Here is a 20,113-nt window from a genome sequence, read left to right as displayed (position 1 = left end):
TGCAGAAAAAATTTTTTTTTGAAGTATTTTCAAGATTTCTGCAGATTTTTAGACGAGAAGCAAAATCTGCTTTTTGTCTTCAAAATAATCTGCAGAAAATCCACACAAAAAAGTTTTCTTTTTAGTCTTCTTTTAATATTCTGCAGATTTTTTAAAGGTAAAAAAAATCTGCAAATTTTCTTCAATTAGATCTACAGAAAAGTTACACAAAAAATTCTCTTACAGTTTTCTCTAAATAGTTCGCCACGTTAGTAGATATTTTATGGTCACCAAAAAAAAAATCTGTATTTCAATTCAAATTATTTCTTAAATTTTTTATTACAGCATAAAAGTTTTTCACACTTTAAATTCTCTTATTTTTTTTTTCAGTTTTTAGAAAATTAAGCACATTTCTTTGTTTCTCTTATTAAAATCAGTAATAAATTACTTAAACTTTTCCCCCAAGAACTTTGATTTATATTTTGATAACTTAAATTGAAATTTAAAGGCATTTCAACACGTTTGAAACATTTACCTAATAAAAAATGTCTGTTTATTGTATTATACAAATAATATGACATGAAAATCAATTTTAATATAAGTGCATGATTCAAATCAAATAAAAGTGAAATTACAATACATCTTTTTTTTTTTTTTTTGAAAACAAAACGATATTGAATAATTTAAGTTATTACATGGTTTGAAAGGGCTTTCAAAAATGTCAATTTCAAGAAGGATACTGATTGGAACAGAGTCAAATATGACTCACTTGGAGAAAAATCAGGAAATATAAATTGAATAAGAACAAATATGACTTGAAATAATGTTCTCGAGCGGCGCGCCGTTCGAGTACAAACGCACCGAACCCAAGCCTCTTACCGTCCACGGAGGCCTCGGTCCGTCCCGCAATTCGGGTGCCACAAGCACAAGGCTACGAGAGTAGATTACCCCTCGACCAGGTGACGCGTATTGTTTTTTTTGCTCCGTCACGGAAACAAATAATTAGGGAAATTTTAAGTTCCATCATTGGAAACCCATGAAAACATATTGGATTTATGCCTCGGTTCACAAAAAGGTAAGACACTTTAAAATTCACCAATTATTATTTGATTAAATTAACTTTTATTTAATAAGTGTATAGTATATTAGGGTTAGTTTGAAATGTTATGCCTAATCGGAGGTTTTTAATTTTGAATTTTTTTCTTTTTCACCCATTGACTTAAAATTTTGAGCGAACATTTACGTTGTCAATATCTATTAATAAAAAAAAATGTGTTACGATGTCTCAATAATAACCAGCCTAATTAACTTAATTACTTTCCACCACGTGGTCGATTTGGAGGAATTTTTCGAAATTTTTAATTTTTACAAATTGTTCTATTTATTTTTTCGTCTTGAAACTTTATACTAATTTTACAATCATAGCGATGTATTTTTGTGACAAATTTGGTTTAATTATTTCAATTTGCATAAGCTTCAATTCAATAAAATTTAAAATTTCATTTTGGATGCGTAGTTCAAGTTTTAATTATATGTTTTGTTAAACGAACATGAAACACCACTCTGCAGTGAATTTACTCATTTTTATTAAAGAAATATCGAAACTGAAAATTAAAAATGTTTTCGGATTTTTATTGCATTAATTTCATTTGTTATTAATTGTTATCTACTATTTTTAATTTGCTGGGTACATTTTTTGCAGTTTATCTACAGATTTTCTGCAGAATATTTAAGTATATTTGAAACATGCTTTCTTTACAAAATCTGCAAAAAAAAAAAAAATCCACAGAAAAAATCTGCAGAAAATTTGAGCATATTTGGAACACGCTTTCTGCAAAAAATCTACAGATAAAATCTGCAGATTTTCTTTAGAAAGCATGTTCCAAATATGCTTAAATTTTCTGCAGATTTTTTTAAAAGATTTTCTGCAGATTTTTTTTAGCTGGGGGCATAGTTAACTTTAAAGAAGACATACAACGTACAGTTATACTGCCTGATGTTGAGTTGATGACGTCATCACACGTGAACGTGATGACAAGCATGGATCCATGATGACCTATAAGGTTTGAAAAGCAGCAAACTCGCAAAACGTGGCGATTTTTTACAATTTACTGCAAAATGTGGTGTGAAAAATGATGATAATTTGGCGATATCTCTTCAATTTCTCCCCAAACCAATAGGCTCCAAGCAGATATGACGCCATTTATATGTGGGTCATTGCAGGACTTGAATCTAGTCACCATTAGTGCTACTATATTGCCTAAGTATTAAAACATTATTATTCAATATTTTGTAAGTAATATGTAATAGCAGTAACATAGGTGGGAACGATGTCAGTTTTAGTGTTAACACCTTCCCGATCTCCATAAAATTACCCTCTCCAATCTGCACCATTCCAATTCCGAACCGATTCCTTCCACAGGTCCTGTCCGAAATTCCGACTTGGCTAACATACCCTCTCGGCGGCTCTGATAGTTTTTCCTACTAAAAGGATGTGCTTTTTACAGAAAAACATCAATTATAAGTTATAAAGATATGCGTTGATATGTTTTTAACAGAGCACTTTATGGGACACAAAATGTCAAAAACTTGTGGTCAGTTGCTGGTGAATCACCCTGCATGTGTTTATACCACACAAAATACTTTTCATAAGCACTTGAGGTAGACGCAGCAAATAATGATAGTGCATTTTTTCTCCAGTTAGTTTTATATCAGGAGAAAAAAATGGATTTATTGGACTGAATCAATTCCAAACCAAAATATGCTTAACAGTATTAGAACTATAAGTTCGTTTTTTTGTAAAAAAAATCCAAGTAGCATTAAAGAAGTAGAAAATGACAGCATTTTTTGGACTTAACTTTTATAAACATGAATAAGCGTATTATGTAAGAGCAAAACTTGTTGTAGTTTAATAAGGTACATACGATACAGCTAAAATGATTTCCAAACACACGTTGGCAGGATTGGCATTCTTTTAACTTGAATAAAAAAACAATATTCTTCATTACATTTTGAGTTAACTTCGCAATAGATGAATTTAAGCGAGGTATGAGAAGTTTTCACTTTGCAAGTTATGTAGGTATGATTAGCATTAATGATAAAGTTTGATGAAGAGATTTCACGTTCTGAACTAGAGAACAAACTGATCTACGAAATAACTCATTCTAAATAAAAAAAATGAATACAATGCGATAAAATGCAGCAAAGATATCGTGAAGCTGAACTGGACCATAAACTGATCTACAAAATAACTCATTCTTAGTTTAAAAAAGTGAAAACAATGCAATAAAATGCAACAAAGACATCATAAAACCTTAAATCTCAAAAATCTTCCCTACCTCGCCCCCCCCCCCCCAAATAAGTTATTGGAAATATTTTTTGAATTTTTATTAAAAAAAACTTAAAATTATCATTTTGTGAGATTGATATAAAATTTGCCCTTGACGAAGTATGTCACAGTTTTTGATTCAAAGATTTAAGACCAGTATTTAATACTGTATCTTACAATTCTTACATACACACATATGGTTTGTATTTAATTATTTATTAGTGTTCCCTAAATTTAATTTGAAGTCGTAGTTTTGAAGTCATAAATTTATTGGATCATCAATAATAATGACAGGATGAAAAGGATAACAAAATCCCCCTAATCTAGATCCATCTAAAACAACTTTCCTTGGGCGAAAACAAACTACAAGAATAAGTAAATAAAGAGGAATCAGTTATGACCATACTACGATTAAATTTTGCATTTCATTAAGCTTGACATCAAGATAATATTAAACGACATTTTTAATTAAAGCTTTATCTGAGCTTAGCAAACAAACTTTTGGAAGTTGTACTTAATTAAACTACTCCGAGAGGCTTTTACAATGGTGAGGGTGGCGAGTTTGATGCTGCTCCTTGCGTTTATTTGTGCTGTAAATGAATTCAGTTCAATGTATCTTCAATTATTGCCTGGGCCTATCTAATGAAGTTTAAGAAGAAAAATGTTCAAAGTTAGATATTATTAGTTTTGTGCAGTAATTTACTTGTAAATACATTTATTAATGACTAACATTAATTAATGAAATAATGTAGATATTCAAGAGAAGTAACTAAAAATACTAAATTTGTTTGTTTTGGTGGACCTTGAAATATTCTCCTAATAAGCATCATCTGAAATTTATGAGTATAATATGTTCAGAATATAGTATCTAAGGTAGCATCTAAAGAAAAAAAGTTATTATTTGAACTTAAAAGAGGAGTTAAAATCTGCTAATCTAAGAAACCACTAACAATAAAAATTATTTTTTATCATCAAAAAAACTGAAACAACTACAGCAATGCCGAGTATAATTGTTTTTTTTTTTTTTAATTATTTTTATTTTTTGTATATATTCCTAGTTTTACACAGTTGTTTCTTCCTCAGTAATGACATAAATGGCTATCATTAATGTAAGAATCAATAAAGACTTTCGATTTAAAAAGATTAATTTAAAATGTACACCCTCCTATCTCAAATGTTCTCAATCCGATTTCTGACGTACACGATTGTTTCATTTTGAAGGATCTCAAAATATTCTTCAAACGAACTTTCTGCAAAATGGTTTATGGAATAAGGCCTAAAACTTACACAGAATAGGTTTTTTTAATACTTTATGACCTATTTCGGTCAAAAAATTTTGATTGTATTTCTTACGGGAAAAATTTAAACGTTTTGATTTCAGTAACCAATATCAAGAAAAATTTATTTTATCGCTCAAACTAACTTTGAGACAAGTACAAAGCGATACCAGGTATAATTATTTTTATTTTATTCGGATGCTTGTTCGTTTATTTTCTGCACCTATTTCGATTTGAAATTTTGAATTGCGGAGCACTTTGATCGTAAGTCACTTCTATAACCCATTTGCCGGAAGATTAACATATGGTTAATATCAGAAAAAACCGCTATGATTCTTCATTAACAGTCTATTAGAAGTTGTACTTACTGAAGCATAACACCTTAACTGTTTAAATGAATAAATTTGCCATCTTTTTATAATAACAATTTAGTTTTCTTCTTAAATTAAACACATTTTAGTTTCAAAAATATTAATCGTTGAAAAAGATGTAATTGAAATAATTTTCATCTTAAATCAACTGGGAGAAAACGTCAGGTAGGTAATATTTTAAAAAGATAATGTTGATAAACGGGGAAGAAGGATGACTTAATTTCAGTCAATTTATTTGTCTTTTGTTTTGTTTTACTATTTCATTTTTATGACGACCAATGTTTTGTTGTTTTGGTGTATTGGTCTCATTTATCGTAATAAAAAACTACGTTAATAAATTAAATTTTAAAGTCAATTTTGTTACACCAAAATTTATATGAAACTGTTAAACATTTTAAATAAATAAATTGATAAATAATTGAATCAGCAAAAAAAGAGGAACTTTATGTGAAATAATAAATACTTAAATTAACATGGAATTTGTCTAACCTCTAATTTAATAGTTCTTCAGACTAAATTTTCCAAATTTGTTAGCCATTATCACTCAAATGAAGATTTCAATCATTTGCATTGCTTGTAATTTTAAATGAGAGAGTTTCTCTAATGAAAGTAATAGATGCGATTTTCTTGATTTCATTTTCTCAAAGAAGGATGAAAGATGTACCGAAGCGTTAATACTTCGTGTTTGGAGTGTTAATAATTAAGATATACTATACACAAATAACAAATACAGTCTAATCTCGATAACTCGAAGCCCTATAACTCGAATATTCCTTCATCTCGAAGTTTTTATTGGGTGCCAAACTCTTGAGAGGGCTGTGGGAACTTCCCATCACTCGAACTACCAATAACTCGAAGTGTTTAACAGGTCTTTTAAAACTTCGAGTTATCAAGAACTGACTGTATAAGTTCTTCAACTTGATGTTCAGTGTGAAAATGAAATTTGAAGAAAGCCATTTCAAGAAAAAATATATCGTTAAAACAGCAACAATAATAATAATAAAAATAATAATAAAGACATTCGAAAACTGAAAAAAATTTAAAAATAAGAATAAAAACACAGAAATACCTGCCAAATTTCGATCGAAACCTTTCATGAACACTCTCGAAGCTGTTAGGAATGAAAACTAATTTTTCAGTAAAATTAGCCGGGCAGTTTTTGAATCTAACAGATACACATATTCGGACATAGAGTTTTATTTATCTTAAAGATAGATTGGTATCCATACGGGAAAACTTATTTTAGTGTTCCTTGTGTGACTAAAGTAATTTTCGAAACAATTGCCGACGCGGATTTACTTAAATTAAGCTAAATATATGAACTGTCATTGTTTTGCAAGCATATTATTACTATTTTACGTAGCAATGACCTTTTTCCTCCTTGATATTTGACATTTATAATTTGATTTTGTCTATTTAGAATGCACAAACGAAAGTCTTTTTAGTTTGTCTTTGTGTCAGTGTCGTTATTCTTACTCAGATGAAAATGCTTAAGGTCTTTTAACCTAGATGTATTGAAAAGTTTGCGGGATTCCTGTAGGTTTTATAATGATAGCTGGGAAGCTAACTGATGGAAAACTGCAAATTATGATAAGAAGATACCACTTGGTAGGAATGTTGTTAATGACTATAAAATGAAGTTAAGACCCAGAGGCATTTTCAAAAACCGTTTAAATCCAAGATGGCGGCGTTTTTCAAAATGACTACCCATATTCGAGTTTTTTTTAAATATATGTCGAACAAAAGAGGTTTTTGTATCGAATTATAGGTTTTTCAGGTCACAGATTTCATTTTTATGTTGAAAATAAGCTAACTCTTCATTTTGGTTCTTTTCTTTAAGTATAATTTTATTACTTACAAAAGAGATTACGTGCTTTTCAAAGTACCAATATAAAAATAGGAAAAATATTAAATGCAAATATGTACCAAAATATTACTACTATGTGTTGGTCAAACACGGCTTCATTCTTCGCATTAATTTTTGCATAGTAGTGTGCAGGACAGACCAGCACTTCTGCAGCTACACTTGTTTTTGTAGATTTTGCAGGTGCACATAATGAACTCAGTGCACGAATCAGAAATTTCCAGTAACTCTGACCATTTCAGCTGCCATCCAACCCTATTCACTTGGAGATGGAACACCTATAATATGTTTGTGAGCTTGTCCCAAAATGTGTTCAGCCTGGAAAGCACTACGCAATACTTTGTTGGTGGCAAACTTTCAAGTGACCGATTTTTTGTCATATTCAACTTTTTCCTTGCTTCATTTACAATTACGCTATTACTAGTGGAACAGTAGAGTAGTTCTACTACGTACCTTTCAGGTTGCGAAATAAATTAAATCCCCACAGTTGCTTCTTTGAATATCATCCATGCCTTCCAAGTTGATTTTTTGAACTTCCCAGTAAAGCTACACTGTAAAAACGATTCAGAAACATTCCTGGAAAATAATAGGCAGCTGATGTGCCCAATTTCAACCAGTAACATTTCTTACAAAAACCGGGAACGTTTTCCGATACAAGTGAGTAACCTTCCTGAAATGCTAGGAAATATCCCCTGTTAAAGCCAGTCGTGAACCTTCTACAAAAATTAAATAGGTTTAATATATTTGATTAGAACCTTCCTGATTTAACAAGAAAGGTACAGAAGCATTGCCGCGACCATGGCCAAAGCTGCGCGAATAATTGCAAGCAAGAACCAACCATATTTCTTGCCTGCAATTCCTGCCTGGCAAGGCTGCAGCTATCCAGTGACTTATTTGCTCCCATTGGGAGTTCAGTCAATCCGGACGGGCCGTGATCAAATTGAAGCCGATACACCTTATAAGCATGCTCAGTCATTCTTTAAACTGGTAGCAAAAAATATCTTTCACACCAGTGAAATGTCTGCATTCGTGCATCTTTTAGCAATTCAGGAAACATTTTAGCGAAGATACTTGATTTTGCGGGGAAATAGGCGAAAACCTCTGAAATCCCGAAACGTTCCACGGAGATAACCAGTAACGTTTCGGAATTTTTTTACAGTGTAGGAATGCTGTCACAAAACCTATGCAGGCATGAAATCCTGGAAAAGCTTTTCTTTTCCAATAGCTTCATGTATGGCATGAACTGTAATGCATTTGCTGTTATTTCCTGTTACAAAAGCAATCCAATGTTTATCCAGACTTAAAGTTGAAAAGAAAAAAAAGTGAGATATTGCAAAAACTAACACATCTGCATCAACAATGCACACGACCGAGCAAAAATTTCGCTCGGTATAGAGCTTTGAGGTTGTGAAATAAACAAAAAATGCCACAGTTTCTTCTTTAAATATCACCCTTGCCTCCCAAGTGGATTTTATGGACTTCCCAGTGAATCTAGGAATGCTGTCACAACACTTATGAAGGCATGAAATCCTGGTAAAGCCTTTCTTTTCCTTTTCTTTTCCAATAGCTCTCATATATGGCAAGCACTGTAATGGATATGCTGTTGATTCCTGTTCCAAAAGCAATCCAATGTTTATCCAGACTTAATGTTGACAAGGAAAAAAAGTAAGATATTGCTAAGACTAAGACATATGTATCAACAATGCACATGACAATCTTCCTGAAACGGTTTTCTACCATGTCTTGAAGATGCACTATCATTCTTGAGCTTGTTTCTTCTGTGCCAGGGCAAGTAACATCAATGGAGGAAGTTTTTGCAGTACTATTTCCTTTAATGTCTTCATCGAAAGTCGTTAGAACCTGTACATTTGTTATGGTACTTACAGCTAACGTACCTAACAGCAGTGGTGACGGTTGAGGCTTATAAGTGGAGTGGGGGAGGGGCAAAAAAAAAAAAAAAAAACACTAAAAGCCATGGGATTTTCAGCGGCAGCAAAAGATGAAAAAAAAAAGTACATGAAAAGGAATTGACATCACTGTGCACAATAATCCTGCTATCGATTACGATAAGGTTCTGGTCATTTTCCAAAAATGGATTTCCAAGTTCTTTCAAAGTGCTATAAAGAGCTCGAACCTTAGTAAAATATTTAATTTGAAATGAGTTGTACTGCTCAAGATGGAGTCGACTATTTTCTTCATGTTTTAGCTTAATATCATACTTAAATTCTTCTACTATTAATCGGCTTATTTGCGGTCTGGGAACCATCCAACGCCTAAGTGCTGATGGATCCTGTGTCAATCCTATTGCACCGCCATCTCCTTTTACTCTTGCATTATTCTGTTGGTGTGCTTGGTAAATACTGATTGCTGAGAATAATCTATTAGATTTTCTTACCTTAAACTGTCCCGAAATGAATGATCGATGTAGCTCTGATGGTAGCTCAATCTCTGCATCATAAAGATCTTTTTAGATGGATTGAAAACGGACGTGCGTAATTTAAAGCCACAAACCTATAAAACATTTGTTGATTACTATGAAAACACATTTAAACTTTACGTTTGTAAAGATATTGAGACTTTCCAATGCCAGAGAATTGATTTTATTTGGGTCATATATGTTACACCAACGATTAAAGATCAAACTAGAAACTAGAGAGAAGTGGGGAGCAGGAATAAGAAGGCAAGTGCTTTCACACGGTACTTTTACCTAAAAATTAGCCAGGATTTTTAAGAAATTCAAATAACAAAGGGTTCTTTGCTCTGTTAGGTACGTTTCGTTGTAAGTACCATAAAAAATGTGCAGGTTCTAACGACTATAGGTGATGACATTATAGGAAATATTACTGCAAAAACTTCCCTCACTGATGTTACTTGCCCTGGCCCAGAGGAAACAGGCTCAAGAATGATACTGCATCTTCAAAACATGGTAGAAAACGGTTACAGGAAGATTGTCGTGTGCATTGTTGATACATATGTCTTAGTCTTAGCAATATCTTACTTTTTTTCCTTGTCAACATTAAGTCTGGATAAACATTGGATTGCTTTTGGAACAGGAATCAACAGCAAATCTATTACAGTGCTTGCCATATATGAGAGCTATTGGAAAAGAAAAGGAAAAGAAAGGCTTTACCAGGATTTCATGCCTTCATAAGTTTTGTGACAGCATTCCTAGATTCACTGGGAAGTCCATAAAATCCACTTGGGAGGCAAGGGTGATATTTAAAGAAGAAACTGTGGCATTTTTTGTTTATTTCACAACCTCAAAGCTCTATACCGAGCGAAATTTTTGACATTTTTGAAAGGTAAATTGTAGTACTACTGTACTTTTCCACTAGTAATAGCCACACTGTAAATGATGCAAGGAAAAAATGGTTTATGACAAAAAAAAAAAAAAAAAAAAAACAGGCCACTTGAAAGTTTGCCAGCAACAAGTATTGCGTAGCGCTTTCAAGGCTGGACACATTTGGGATCAAGATCACAAACATATCATATGTGCACCATCTCTAAGTGAATAAGGTTGAATGGCAGCTGAAATGGTCTGTGTCACCGGATATTTCTGATTCATGCACTGAGCTCAAAAAGTGCATCTGCAAAATCGGCAAGAACAAGTGTAGCTGCAGAAGTGTTGGTCTGTCCTACATACTATATTATGCAAAAATTAATGCGAAGAATGAAGCACTGTTTGACTAACGACGTAGTACTAATACTTTTGTACATATTTGCATTTAATATTTTTCCTATTTTTATATTGGTACTTTGAAAAGCACGTAATCTCTTTTGTAAGTAATAAAATTATATTTAAAAAAAGCACCAAAATGAACATTTAGTTTATTTTCCACATACAAAATGAAATCTGTGACCTGAAAAACCTATAATTCAATATAAAAACCTCTTTCGTACGACATATATTAAAAAAACTCTAATATGGGTAGCCATTTTGAAAAACGCCGCCATCTTGGTTTTAAACGGTTTTTGAAAGTGCCTCTGGGTCTTAATTTCATTTTATAGTCATAAACAACATTCCTACCAAGTGGCATCTTCTTATCATAATTTGCAGTTTTCCATTGATTTTTGTCGTTTAGCTCTCCGGCTATGAGGACTATTGGAAGAAATGTCGACGTTATTCATGAACTTTTTTCTTTATTCTAGTGGAGATTTTTGAAAGTGTGGTTCCTACTCTTATGAGAAAGAGCTGGTGTTAGTCTTTCTTATTCATATTTGTAGTTTAAATTCAACTTACTTACTATGCATTCGAGAGTTTGGACAGATGTCTGATGACGTCATTTCTTTTCTTCATCAAGAAATGACGTACTATTCGAGATAACCTGTGAATGCTGGTGTACGCATCCGGTATAAAGAAACCGCTTCTTACCACAGTACATATTCGACATACTCCATACATGGTCCAGGGCCGCCCGGATGTGAGGTCACTGTGATCTTTCAAGAAGTTCCTCGTACGGCAATTTTTTTTCTGACGAGTCGGCAAATTTTCGGATATAGTATTACAATTTTTAAATGCCCAAATAATCCTTTAATTACATTTACGTATGTGAGCATACTAGTATTTTACCTTTTGGCAAAATTCCATCCGGCCATTAGTTATCCGGCCATTAGTTAAAAACAATTTGAGACTTTCCGCTCTCCGTAAAATTGAAGGTCAAGGTGCTTCTACCCTTACCTCAAAATTTGAAGCTTAAAGACAGGAATAGTTGTGAGAAGGCTTCAAAATAATTCCATTGATATTACTGATATGTTTGACATCTAATACGGATATTGAAATTTTTATTACTAAAAATACACTCCTATCCTAATCGCCATGAGTCTTGACCATCATGTCAGCAGCAAGCAATAGACCATGCAAGAAAGAGCTTGATAGATGATATTTATGACTTCTTTCTGAGCTTTTATCGTTCTGCATTGTTGTCGTTTTGTCATGATTACCTGTCTTCATCATATTGATTACTCCTAATCATTTTCAATTTCAGCAAATCTTACTTTTGTTCTCTATCCAAGGGTAATGGTAATCAGGTGTAATCCGATTTCGTATTGTGAATAAAAGGATTTATTTTGATGCCTTTGTATTACGGTTGCGTTGTAAGTTTTACAATATTGAAATTGAAAATCATAAACAGAGCTATTAATCATTAATATTGCCGTGGGAAGGTAAAGGACAGTATCTGCAGCAATGAGTTTTTGGGGTATTTGAGAAAACGCGTTCAGGCAATGGCATTAACTCTTATGGTCCAAGATTATGGAACTCTCTCCTAGTTGTTTGAAAAGCATAAATAGTAGAAATTTGTTTAAGAAAAGGCTAAAAAAAAGTTAATCCTGAGCTCTGCTGCAAATGATTTAGGATTAAACAGTATATTTTTAAAGTGCACGTTGATTATGTTATGAATTTTAACAAACTTTTTTTTATTATTTGTATTATGCTTATTTGTTCCTTGGATGATCATTTATTTATTTATTATTTTTTAGAATTATACTTCTGGCAGAAATAAACTGGTGTTCGTAAGAAACCTGGCTCTAAATATAGTTCCTTTCTGCGTGGTGGGAGCTAGTCAAGTTGTTACAGCCTAAAAGCCTATATATGCAGCCTAACTCTCATCTACTCAATCGAATAGACAGGGAAAATATATTGATGAGTGAGTAATTTAGTTTCTTTTATATTATGTGTGAAATGAGTTTTTATTTGAATCTTTTAAATAAAATAGTGATTTAAATAAATTGATATTGAATTAAACTTATTTGAAAACAGTTGGAAAAAAACCAACAGAGAAATGTTGGAATTCAATCCGCTTTGCTTGCTTAATTTTCAGCGGGAACCAAATAAGCAGGCTTGTACAATAAAACAAAAGTACAATAGATGATAAAAATCTAAAAAAGAAAAAAAAAAGAAAAGAAAAGATGGTTTAAATTAAAAAATGACTCTTAAAAAACACAAGGATTTGTAAAAAAGTGAAAGAGGAACAAAATCTATGAAAGTAGGTTGGAATCGTATTAAAACAAAACATAAATCAACAAAAATGAAAATTTTTGGTGTCAATGTTTCAGAGAAAAAGTAGATATGAGAATAAAGAGTAAAATGTCACGTATAATTGATTGGTTTCTTGTCCTGCAGGATGTCCATGCACTACTTTTTTCTCATCTCATCACGTTTTTTTCCCCACTTAAATATATATTAGTAAATGGCATGAAGGTGGAACTATTATCGAGAACTGAAAATTGAATGAAAAACTATAAATGTTGTAACTTTGAGGGGCGCTGCGAGGTGGATTTTGAGGGGCAACACCCCAGGACCTTTGGTCTTAACACGTATCGCTTATTCTCGTATGAATGTTTCTATCCATATAAGAACAGCTATTACCATATTCCCTCGCCCCTAAAAGATAAGTTCTGGCTGCGCTAGTGCCTGGCGCGAAGCTGAAATGCACCTTCTCAGAGTTACGAAAGGTGCGCACTGGGCATTTTAAGGAAAAAAAAACTGATTAAATTTGAAGTTGATTTGTTAAAATAAATTTCCTTGATGAGTGCTAGATTTTGCAAACATGCTTTATATTAAAAATAAAATAAAAGTTTAAAAAATTAAAAAAAACACGCTTTCGTAGCAAAATGAACTAAAAAGTGAAAAATAATCTTTGAATGATAGTAGTTGACCAATCACTTAATTTTAATGTAATACAAAAAGTGTGGGGTGCTGTCTATTTACATTTTTGCTTGGACAACAAATGGAAGAAATTCAAGACAACTAATAAGAAGCCCCCCCCCCACGCTTTTTTGTATTACATTAAATTAAGTGATTGGTCAACTACTATCATCCAAAGATTATTTTTCAGTTTTTAGTTCATTTTGCTACGAAAGCGTGTTTTTTTAGTTTTTTATACTATTATTTTATTTTCTTCTTTTTAGTTTAACTTGTTTTGCGAAAAAATATTCATTTCAACATTGTTCAAAATCTTTTATGTTCATAAAATTTGCCCAAAAAAAAGCTAATCCATCTCAGTCATCGATGTATGTGTGCGGAAATCCTATCTTCATAACTTTGAAAATTTGAGATGCATTTGAATAAAAGTTTTGTTCAACAATGGTCTGATCAGCAATGGATTTCCAATTGAAGGCTCACCTAAATTTTGGCATGAAATTAGTTAAAAACAATTATATTTCAAGTTCTAATTACCTTGGAACATTGGAAAAAATTTTGTCTGATGCAAAAAAAAAAAAAAAAAAAAAAAAAAAAATAAAATAAAATAAAAAAAAATAAAATAAAGGTTTTTGTAGATATTTTTAAATAATTTTTGCGAGCATTTTTTAATGTATTTTTTAAATTTTTCCTTTTTTACATTGTTGGATTTATGCCAAAATATTGATTAAAATTGGAGGAAACTAACAATTAAAAGGGTTAATTAATTAATTTGATTATAGACTATTGCAATGTCATCGGGTCTGAGGTCGCGTGCCAAATTTCAAAAGAATCCGATCGAAGGAAGTGGGCGAAATTTGAGCTGCAAGATTCCGTTACAAGATACATACATACTTACATACATACATACAGGTGAAACTAATAAAAGCGTGTTAAAAATATGCTTACTTATTCAAAGTTTTAATTTAACTGCACTATTTATTAATTATACTCAAGGAGGGAAAACTAGCGGATATTTGCAACCGGATACGCAAAAAGTTTAAAAACTGACGTTGTTCCGGTCGTTATTTCCCGTCCGGAAAGCGTTACTGAAGCTCATGTGTACTTCCTTACATTAGTAGGAATAGGAAAATTATTTTCATCTGTTAAAAAAAAATGGGATTTACCTGTGTGTTAAACTAAAGGTGTAAGAACAGAGTTGCGAGTGTGAAAAAAACTGACTTTGAACTGGAAAAAAATTGCATATACATATTTCACGCCAAAAGGAATCCCGTTTTTTGGTGCGAGAGAAATGATTCTGCAAGAGATTCAATATTTAAATACTAAGCTCTGGTTTTCATTTCAATTCCTGCATTTGCTCCCGAATTCTTAACTCGTGTTTCTTAGGGTGTTTCTCAAAAAATGGTGTTTCTCATGAAAAACCAATGAATACACTTTGCAGTTTTGAATTTGACAATGTTCATTCACTTTCATTTTTAGCTGTTTCATTCCATGCGTTTTTTAAAGTAAAACAATTATTTCACATGGGTGAATGGGTTGTGATAAATTTTAGAATGGCGTAGTTAAAATTAAGTTTGCAAATCTTGAAGTTCACATCTGCAAGAATAATTTGTATCGTCAAATGTCATGATCATTTATGCCAGCAGTTTTTGAATCTCCCTTTATTTGCTTCGGAAAACAACTTAAACAGCACAATTTTCCTACATCAACTATTCAAGGTGTGTGTTTTACCAAATTAATGACTTAAAATACTTTTTTCTTAAATATGAGTTTGAATGTTTAGTGATAAAAATCGTAACGGAGTTTATTCAATTTAAAAAAAAAAAAAAATCTTTCGATATTTTCAAGCCCGTAACATAGGTGTAGTCAGTAACTTGCAAAAATTTATGTAATCATTTCAAAACACCCTTTATTAAATCAATTGATTAAAAAGTCAAGTCATCAGTCAATTTTCCAATACTCTTCCACTGGGTTTCCAGTACTTGAAGATATCCAATTTACGTATTTTTGAACGTTGACATACACCCCTGGAACATCTTTAGTACCACATTCAAGACCCCAGGAAACAATGCCAGCTAGAACGTAGGTATTGTCCTCCTGAAGACAAACCAAAGGTCCTCCACCGTCACCTGTACATGAATCTTCACCTTCTTTGCCACCTGCGCAAAAGAAGCCACTGTGAAGTTTGAAGCGAGGACCTAGGATTGTATTCCTTAGTTTTTCCTGACACTCTCTATGCCCAATGACTGGAAGTGACACTTTTTTCATGACTTGTGTGAATGAGCCATTTTCTATATTGGGAGAAAAATAATAAATTGAATAGAAATTGAAATAGATTATACAAGCACCAAATTTATCAATTTATTATATGTAAAATAACAAATGGTCATTACTAACTGGCATCGACATCCTGCCTTAAATTTTAAATTCTCCCATTTCTTGATTCAATAAAAAATGAAGTGTAAGACTGTACTTTAAAGAAAGTGCAAGACTTATTCAAGTTTAGCACATTTTCATTCATTTAGAATGCAAAGCAAAATAATATTTTAAAGAAGCATAATTGCACTTAACATTAAAAAGAGCAAAATTTTACAACATTGGTATATTTAGACTAATATCCTGAATTTTTAGCATGAAAAAACGCAGAATAGGATTAAAAAAAAGTTTCTTCATTCTTCTTTATTGAAGAACGTACAACTAAGTTCAGAACACCAGCGCAGATAGTATTGTCGTAATTTGGGTAAACAATCTAAAGGTGTTAATTTTCTTTTCTTTTCTTTCTCTTTTTTTTTTGTGACATTCGCATTATATACTATTAAAATTCAAAATAGTTAGCTGATATAACCTATATTCTTATTAAGAAACATTTTTTAAAAGAACCATTTCTAATCAGCTTAATATGAGTTTTTACTAACACCTTCAGAAAATTGACTTCTTCCTTTTGCATACTCTCCATGATAAATTCGTTGTTTGATGTTAGTTAATTTAACAAATCTCTAAAATTATAAATAAATGACTAAAATATACACTAGTGCAAAATGTTTCCAATTTCCAATAACAAAATGTTATTCCGCTTATTTATTTGGTTGTGATCCGTTCCTTTTCACGCTTAAAATTTTCAAACGACTAGACAAAATAAGTATACGTGAAAATTTTAGAGGCTTGTTTAGTAGGTGAAAATGGCGAAATTTTAATTGAATATTGCAATTATATATACTTTCATTAGCATACGTAAAAGCTCTGAAAAGATGAGATTGACAAAAAATGAACCCCGCACCTAAACAATGCGTTTCCTTTGTTGATATTTTATCCGGTTTAATTAATAATTTATAGACTGAATTTTTTTTTTCTGGATTTAGAGGATACTTTCTCTTATAAGTGCTTGCTAAAGTGTTCAGAATCTCAAACACTTTTCTTTTTATTGTAGGGTTTTTAAGTATTTAAAATTAAAATCACCTGAGTAAAAACACGAAAATGAGTGACTATGCATTTTAACATTGCCATTCGTTTAAATAAGTTTCTTAAAGTTCAAGACACGCCTTGTCTAGAGTTTTTCTTTCATTATTTTTTGAAATGCAGGTGCTTAAATAAAAACCAAATAAAATTTGCTATTCTATTAACAATACAGGGTTTTACTGAAAAAAAGGATAATGTATAGTGTGCCGATTGGATTAACCATTTCTGACCTGCATTTCGTTTTGAAGGTACATTTTTCCTTTAATGTGTATTCCATTTTCTTTACACAAATGATAGAGCTGAAAGTCTGTGTCTCTGGGCATCTGGATCTCTGGACCTCTATTACGCGCATAGCGCCTAGACCGTCCGGCCGATTTTCATGAAATTTGGCATATAATTAGTTCGTTATTCCAATTTTAAGAACATTCTACCGTATCATGGGCAAGTAAATGAACATAGCAAATTGGCGAGAAATTCATCATCTATTTGTAAATGTACAGGCAAACCAAATGATCTTTTAATTTTATACTACAGGCAAAGCCGTGCGGCCACCACTAGTAAATAATGAAGAATATAATATGCAGGAGTTAACATAATTTTGAAATATCATTTACAAGAGGAGATTAAATATTAGTTTTATAATTTAACAAATCCAACACAGCATTTTTTCAGCGCCGGAAAATGTAAGCAGGTAGAGTTTCACCAAGGCCACTTTATACTTACTAAATGCGTCCTGTCCCCATCCTGTGACAACGCAAGTCTGATTAGTGAAGTTATCATCCTCTCTAGGTAGGCAGGCCATGTTAATATGAGGCTTAAAATCGACTTCGGTTTGGAGCTTTAAGATGGCAATGTCGTTCTGATAATTTCTGAATCGGTAATCTGGATGAATAAGTACTTGTGACACATTGAAGTTTTCATGAGGATATGTTTCAGTGGCTGCTCGAGTGTCCCATTCCCCTAACCTTACAACTAAGTTTTCATCGTTATTCCTAAAACAGAAAGAAAACGATAAGTATCAGTATACAACAGAAACACCAGTGAATACTGTTTGACAATGGATTGTATGTAATTTGGCAATTTGCCGAGTAAAAACGATTCAATCTGAATGAATCTAGCTGGAGAGAAGGGAAAATAACGATGGGATTTTGATGCACGCGTTTTATAATGTCACTAGTGCCTTATTCATTTATTGCATTCTCTAAAATAAAATAAGGGGAAACAAAAATAGTTTCCAAGGAAGCAACAAAAATAAAATAAAATATTTTCATTTCGTTCAGGAACGTAAAAGCAAAATGGTAATCTCAAAACTTTGTTGTAAATAAATGAATCAATTAGTTTTTGCCGTGAGAATATAGATCGAATATACGTTAAATTTAAAAAATGTTGCTCTGAGCAAATTTTCATTTTTACAAAACTATGGCTAAATAATAGAGAGGCAAAAGTGCACATCTGAACAAACCAACTAATATCCCTATATACTAATAGATGTGTCCATTTCCGCCTATAAACCGGACATTAACCTTTCCATGCAATCGATGGTCAAACAGTAAAACAGTTTGTTTCTAATCATGAGAGACTCTGACAGATTATAGATCTTGAATGCCTATTAAGTTATGAAGATTTTTCATTTCAGGGAATGTCCAGAGGCGTCCAGAAGTATGTATAACAGATACTGGAAGGCCAGAGAAAACTACAGGGATTTAAAAACTAAACTGACTTGATTAAATTCTAATTTGCTTTCACAATTTATTCCTTTGCGGTTTATATTTTTACAATTTTTCAATTTTACCTTTTAATATTTTACATTTTTGCATTTTAACTTTTGACACTTTATTTTGTTACGTTTAGCATTTTTTCATTTATTTCTCTTCATGTGTTTGCGGAGTGTGCTATCTATGCTCACTCTAAGTCAATGAATTCCTTGTTCAAAAGCTTTTGCTAAAAGCCAGACAAAGAAATATATACAAAAAATCAGTAATCCAACGTCAGAAAGCACAAATATTGCAGAATATTGCAGACACGTGTTTCGGTGTTACAAAGGACACCTTTTTCAATGCAAAGAAATGTGAGCTTCTAGATGAAAAGTCATCCGAGAAAAGAAATATATAGTTTACACATACAACGTGCGTCTACACATAAAGTTAAAATGACTACAGGGTACTGAACATCAGCAGGAAAACGCAACCTTGAGGTAATGCAGAATTTATTGTTTGTTTTATGCTACAAAAAGAAAAAAAAAATCCTACACTTATAAGAATGAAGGTATCTTTGCTTCTCGAAAATTTTGCAGTAATCAAAGTTCTGTTTAGAAACAAATATTTATCTTAGTTCTTTTTGGTATTACACAAGCCAAACAACGCAACATTTTTTACTTGAATATCAAATGTTGAGTTTATTAAGTTTAAATACAATCCTAAAGCGTTTAAAATTGCAATCATTCATAACAAAGGATTTAGTGAGGTTGCTTCGAATTTAAAAACTATACGATAAATATTTTACTTATCTACACTATGCTAAGTTTAGAATTTAATTTGAATGTTTTTTCAATAATAGATTTCCTAATACTCATTTATCAGTAACCATGTCACTTGAAGAGACAAAACTAGAAGCATGTTATCATGATGTCATTTCAAAGGAATTTGAAGAGTGGAGACATCTTTCTATGAATTTGAAAATGTCACTCGACAGCAGCTCAATCCTCAATTTCAAGTGAATAAAATTAACCTAATACTTCATTAACAAGTTTTTTTCGCTTTATGTGACTAAATCTGTTTCGAAATCCTATCTTTGAAGAAACAAAAGAAGTTCCAAAATAAATCTTAATAGTTTTTGAGTTCTCAAATTATTACCACACTGAATACAATAAAACATAAATTGGCGGGTCTGTTGACAATGTTCGGCCTTAGTGTTTTACTGTGCCGCAAGATATCGGAATTCTAATACGACACAAATAAATCCATCCCTCTCGGTTAGAGAACAAACTGTAGCATCCGCTTCTTAGTCTGTTTTTACCCATTGTCTTACTGCTCTAGTATGGCATGTGAGGTCCTGAAAACCATTTAATGCAGTAGGTACGCCATCAAGCATCAAGTCTTTCAAAGTTTGATTAAAAATCCCTTTGTAAAGGGAGGATCCGAGTTTTCCTGCTTCTGCCTATTAATCAACTTAACGATAAGCTTGCCAGACGTTTTCCCG

At 32.0% G+C, this 20,113-nt stretch overlaps 1 protein-coding gene across 1 annotated transcript in view; it reads right to left on the bottom strand.

Annotated features, from left to right (window-relative positions):
• The window catches only part of LOC129216425 (uncharacterized), a 111,439-nt gene that overhangs the window by 39,246 nt on the left and 52,080 nt on the right, over window positions 1–20,113 (bottom strand). Inside the window, exons 10-11 of the mRNA XM_054850639.1 lie at window positions 17,639–17,907; window positions 15,413–15,750 (exon numbers count right to left, since the gene is read on the bottom strand). Of these exons, the coding sequence (XP_054706614.1) occupies window positions 15,413–15,750; window positions 17,639–17,907 (607 nt within the window). The remainder of the gene's footprint in view (window positions 1–15,412; window positions 15,751–17,638; window positions 17,908–20,113) is intronic.

The sequence above is a fragment of the Uloborus diversus genome, chromosome 2 (genome assembly GCF_026930045.1).
Source record: "Uloborus diversus isolate 005 chromosome 2, Udiv.v.3.1, whole genome shotgun sequence".
NCBI lineage: Eukaryota > Metazoa > Arthropoda > Arachnida > Araneae > Uloboridae > Uloborus > Uloborus diversus.
This window is presented reverse-complemented; position numbering and strand designations above follow the sequence as displayed.